This window comes from Pseudomyrmex gracilis, unplaced genomic scaffold (assembly GCF_002006095.1).
Source record: "Pseudomyrmex gracilis isolate BER0280 unplaced genomic scaffold, ASM200609v1 scaffold_1880, whole genome shotgun sequence".
In the NCBI taxonomy this organism is placed as follows: domain Eukaryota; kingdom Metazoa; phylum Arthropoda; class Insecta; order Hymenoptera; family Formicidae; genus Pseudomyrmex; species Pseudomyrmex gracilis.
Genome location: NW_018022464.1, coordinates 6,562 through 12,021, shown reverse-complemented (window position 1 = coordinate 12,021; position 5,460 = coordinate 6,562). Strand labels below are relative to the sequence as shown.

General features: G+C 39.9%; 1 protein-coding gene across 1 annotated transcript; it reads right to left on the bottom strand.

Moving 5' to 3' along the window:
* Window positions 1–1,585: 1,585 nt before the first annotated feature.
* Window positions 1,586–5,205, bottom strand: LOC109862504. Its single transcript, XM_020442579.1, has 5 exons — window positions 5,142–5,205; window positions 3,344–3,602; window positions 2,846–3,232; window positions 2,138–2,714; window positions 1,586–1,849 (listed from the first exon to the last, which is right to left on the bottom strand). The coding sequence occupies exons 1-5, from the start codon at window positions 5,203–5,205 to the stop codon at window positions 1,586–1,588; spliced, it is 1,551 nt and encodes a 516-aa protein (XP_020298168.1).
* Between the last annotated feature and the right edge of the window lie 255 nt (window positions 5,206–5,460).

Sequence of the window (5,460 nt, the reverse complement as noted above, 5' to 3'; positions counted from 1 at the left end):
ATTGCATTGCTTTATTCAAAAGAAATCTGCAGCTGAAGCACACAGAATTTTTGTTGAACATATGGTGACAATGCTTTGTCGAATACGACATGCAGAGACTGGTTTAGGCGCTTTAAAAATAATGACTTTGACCTTGAAGATAAAGAACGTTCTGGAGCACCGACAAAGAAGACGAAGAATTGGAGGCATTGCTTGATCAAGATCCATGTCAGACGCTAGTAGAGCTCGGGAAAACATTGCAAGTAGATGCGTCAATAGTTTCAAAACGTTTAAAAGCGTTAGGAATGATCCAAAAGCAAGGACATTGGGTGCCGTATGAGTTGAAGCCGAGAGACGTTGAACGACGTTTTCTCATGTGTGAATTGCTGCTTCAACGGCAGAAAAGAAAAGGTTTTCTGCACCGTATCACCACTGGAGATGAAAAGTGGATTCACTACGACAATCTAAAGTGTAAAAAATCGTGGGGTATGGCCAGTCACGCATCAACATCGTCCCCAAAACCAAATATCCACGTTTCGAAGCTTCTACTCTGCATTTGGTGGAATCAGCAGGGCGTAATTTATTATGAGCTGCTTAAACCTAATGAAACTATCACGGGAGCTCGCTATTGATTTCAGTTGATGCGTTTGAGTCAAGCTCTGAAAAGCGGCCATTATACGAGCAGAGACACGACAAAGTGATTTTGTTACATGACAATGCTCGGCCACATGTGGCAAAACCAGTCAAAACTTACCTGAAAACGCTTCAATGGGAAGTTTTACCCCACTCGCCGTATTCACAGGACATAGCCCCCTCCGATTACCATTTGTTTCGGTCGATGGCGCATAGTTTGAGCGAGCAGCGCTTCCATTCTTTCGAAGAAACCGAAAAATGGGTCGATTCATGGATTGCGTCAAAAGATGAATCGTTTTTTTGACGGGAGATTCAATTACTGCCAGACAGATGGGAAAAAGTGGTCTCTAATGATGGACAATATTTTGAGTAAAGTGATTGTAAGCCTTATATTTTAAATACATTTTTTTTTAAACAAAAACACAGCGAAAACTTATTCAAGGTCCTAATATAAATAAAATAAAATAAAATAAAATATAAAAAAAAATATCAAAGAAAAAGAAAATATTTAATTAAGAAAAGAAAAGATAAGCGCAAATGTAATTACAGTTTCAGTTTTTACGCTCCAACAAGTAAGCATAGAGTTTATCTTTAAAATTGCTTAATGTGTCAACTGCCCGAATATGCGATGGTAAACTATTCCATGTGTCTACCGCAGTACATGTGAAAGACCGTTTGGAGATCTCGGTTCGACAATACGGTACGACAAGCAGATCAGTGTCTGCTCTGGTCTGTCTGTTGGAGATGGTATTCCTTATTTGAAAATTATCAAACAAAGTTCGAGGGCACTGCGCCGATAGAATACAGTAAGTCAGACATCCAACAAAATAAATTCTTCTGGAGTTTGATTTCAACCATTTAAGAGAATCATAATATGGTGTTATGCGCTCATCTCTTCTAATGCCAAAGACAAATCTTATGCATGCATTAATTGCTCTGTGCAGTCTTAAATTGTGACTGATTGAAATGTCCGTTAGCGCACTACAACAATAGTCCAAGTGCATTGTTTCAGAGTTTGCGGCATTAGATTTTTACACAGCTTTAGTTGATACAAAGTTCTTCTACTTTTGTTCGTTGTATTGTTGACATGCTTGTCCCATGAAAGCGTACTGGCAATAGTTATTCCTAAATATTTAACAGCAGACGAATATTGTACGACAACATCATCCACCACAATATCAGGCAAAGTCGCAAAGTCAATGGCATTTATATATCTACTAGAGCCGGTAATAATGGCCTGCGTTTTTTCACGGTTTAAAAGAAGTTTATTTAACGTTGTCCATGAATTTATTTTGCAGATTTCACTGTTAACGCAAGCAATGCCATCCCGCAGTGCACGAGGTTCACAATGTAAGTAGATCAACAAATCATCAACGTAAAAGCTGTATTTGCAATGAGAAAGGACTTCAGAGAAATCAGAAATATAAAGAATAAAAAGTAATGGTCCTAAAACAGAGCCCTGCGGGACACCAGTGTCGACAACAGCAGAAGAGGAGATAACGCGATCAACTGGATCCTTAGTTACCTGCTGTCTACCTTCCAAATACGAAGCAATCCAGCGAAGTGCCAAAGTAGAAAATTTTTTATCTTCTAGCTTCCTCAAAAGTGTTGGATGATGAACTCTGTCAAATGCCTTAGACAGATCAAATAAGACAGAAACAGTAATCATTCTCTTATCCGCCGCTAGCCTCATGTCATCAAGTACCCTTATAATGCCAGTTTGTGTAGAATGACCTTTTCTATACGCCAATTGGTAGGGATCAAAAAGATCATTCTCTTCCAAAAATGCCTGTATCTGATCACATACTATTTGCTCCAAAATTTTAGACATCACAGGAAGGATAACAATTGGCCGATAGTGCTGTGAAGCTGTTGGAGTGTTGATCTTTGGTATAGGACACACTACTGCCTTTTTCCATATATTTGGAAAGATGCCATGAGACAAAGAGAAATCAAAAATATGTTCCATAACAGGCATAATGTACGACATTGTTAGATAAAACATTTTTAAAGAGATTTCGTCGCATCCTGTGGCATTGGTCTTTATTCTAGAGACTGTCTTTTGTATTGCCTGCGGAGAGATATACTTCCAATAAAATCTGCTGTCGTCAAAATCATTTATCTAAAACACATATGGTACATCAGTACTAGTGGTTCCAGCAACTTGCACGAAAAAGTTGTTCAACTCCTCAACCGAGTACACCAGCCGCCTGCCGATATCTTTGGTCTTTACCCTAGATGTTTCAAGTGACTCCACACAGTGTTTGGATTCTGCGCCGAATCAAATATCCGAAGATAATAGCGTGCTTTAGCAGCTCGAACCTGATCTTGCACTTGATTTCTCAGCCTCCTGAAGGCAGCATCGTCATCATTATTTCCAGTCCTCCGCCATCTTCTGCGCACTCTATCTCTATTTCTCATTGCGGCTTTAATGTCCCCAGTCAGCCACGGCGCAGGAAAATTTTTAAAAGTTCTTCGCTGTACAGGTGCATGCTTATTCAAACATTGCAATATATAATCATTCAGCATGTCTATTTTTTTATCTATGGAATCTGAAATTTTTAGTTGCTCCCACTCTTTGGCTTGTAAGTTCAAATAAAATTCATCTATCTTGAAATTTCTAAAGTCACGGCAAAGAACCTCTCTACGACATCCACGCTCTACTCCAATTTTGTAATATATGTAGACCAGATCATGGGCCGACAAGAAAGACACACTGTGTTGCCCATACCCTGCAACCTTCTCAAAGTCATCTACAATACATAAATCAAGAAAAGAATTTGAGTTTTTCAGATGATGAGTTTTTTGGTAAGGAACCAAATACAAGCCAGATGACTCAATGAACTGCGACAATTGATTGCTGTCATAGCTAACCACGGACATGTCCGCATTAAAGTCTCCAAAAATTACGGAATGCCTGTAACCAGTCTGAAGATCCAGGAAGATATCCTGAAATTCACCGAGTAAGCCACAGTTAGGTGGTCTATATACTGTTGCCAATAATAGTTTTGCTGTATTGTTAACAAAGATTTCCGCTACAATATATTCTGGCTTGTTGCAATAAAGTCCTCCAGACATCTTCAAAATAGCTGTACTGATAGAGTTGCAAATATAAAAAGCAACACCTCCTCCTGCCTTCCCCAGCCTATCACATCTGTACAGTGAAAAGCCAGGCAAAGCAACCATGCTATCAGAGATTGCAGGCTTCAACCAAGTTTCTGATAAACAGATAATATGATACTTGGAATTACCGAAAAAATACTTGAATTCATCAAAAATGCGCATATAGAGACTGACAATTCACGTGACATATTTGCAGATCTTCGATTCAATTAATTCGTCTATCCATAATTGATATTCGCAATTCGGGCCGTTATTTTTTTGCTTAATATAGGACATTTCTTAGCATCCGTTGCTTCATGGCTTAAGTCATTACTATTATTTAGGCGCATACAATTGTCACATTTGGGAGCCAACTCACGCTTAACGCAATCCTTCATCTCATGCGCTTCTCCACAATGTCCACAGGATGGTGCAGATTTACATGCTTTGGCCAGATGTCCAAGACATTTGTAACATTGTAACACTCTTACGTGATCCGCAAATTTGCAAGCATTGAAGCGCAGGTAGATTCAACCGCGTGATAAAAATAAATTCCGCACTTCAGGGGTAATTTCCAGTACGCAGCTTGTTGTATGCTTGTTAGATGTAGCTGGATATACATAATCAACTCTCAGTACATCCGTAATCTTGTTTAAACCTTGTAAATTCTGCGCAAACATCTCCCTTGCAATCTCCTCCGACGACATATTGGTTGGAATGCCATATACGATAATTCTCGGATTCGTCTTTGTGTTTTCTATTATCCGCAAACCCGCCTCTGCTAATCCTCGATGTTCCTTCAATTTCTCTTCAAGTCAGGAGAGACTGCATCTATTTTAATGCCATTTTTGCGTACAAAAGATACATTATTAATCTTGAGTTGACAGTCAGAGGGCCTGAAGACACGACTTAGTGCATCTTTTGTTGCTTGCGACGTCGGAAAGCTACTCGATTCTTCTTCTTGCGGCACTATCAAGAAAGAGGTGGATGCCCGAACTTCAACTGTTGGTCCACGCAAAACATGCATCTTAGATTTAGGCTTAGAACCTACAGCCAATGCATATGAAAGAGACCCGCGAGCCGCCATTACATTAGACTCCTCCGCCGCAGCCTGCAGTTTCAACGCACCTCGCTCTTCACTCTTCTCAAGCGCATCCGTAACAACTCTTCTAATCTCTCCAACAATAGTTCACTCTAAAGATTTTTCCTCCAATAAGTGAGCTAATACCGATGAAACATCTAAGAAAGCTTTCTTGCATGCCCTAAAGGCTGACTCCATCTGCGCTTTTCTATCAATGGTATCCTTGCTCAAAACATAAGCCTAGTAAAAACTTCCTCATGCTTACTTATTGAAGCCCTAAGTGCATTAATTTTTTATATAGACATAATAATGCCAGGTGGCGATTTGTCAACTATGCTTGACCTACTAGAAGTCCTAGGCATCCTATTATTCTGTCCTAAGTCAGTAGTGTCTTCAACATCTTTAGCCATGACCGATATGGTGGAAAACTGCTTTATCAGCAGAGATTCCTAGAAACACTTGCGTCACTCCAAGAATCCCGCAATCTTTTCCACGAATCAAGCTCCGAAGTTCACCAGTCCGCAGAAACCTCCAATCACACGCATGCAACCACACACGCGCACTCAGATCAGAAACTTCTAGAAAATGTTTGCCAAACTTGCGTTGCCGAAAATGAAGCCGTCAGAAACAACAGAAGAAAAATACAGCCAAGTCAGAGCACTCAC

What these genes read in the sequence shown, in the direction of transcription:
- LOC109862504 (XM_020442579.1), bottom strand. Translation starts at nt 5,205, where the DNA reads ATGGCTAAAGATGTTGAAGACACTACTGACTTAGGACAGAATAATAGG. An exon ending in TAGGATGCCTAGGACTTCTA is followed by an intron (nt 3,603 to 5,141) that starts GTAGGTCAAGCA and finishes TATTGGCAACAG; the next exon opens with TATATAGACCACCTAACTGT. An exon ending in GACTTTGAGAAGGTTGCAGG is followed by an intron (nt 3,233 to 3,343) that starts GTATGGGCAACA and finishes CCGTGACTTTAG; the next exon opens with AAATTTCAAGATAGATGAAT.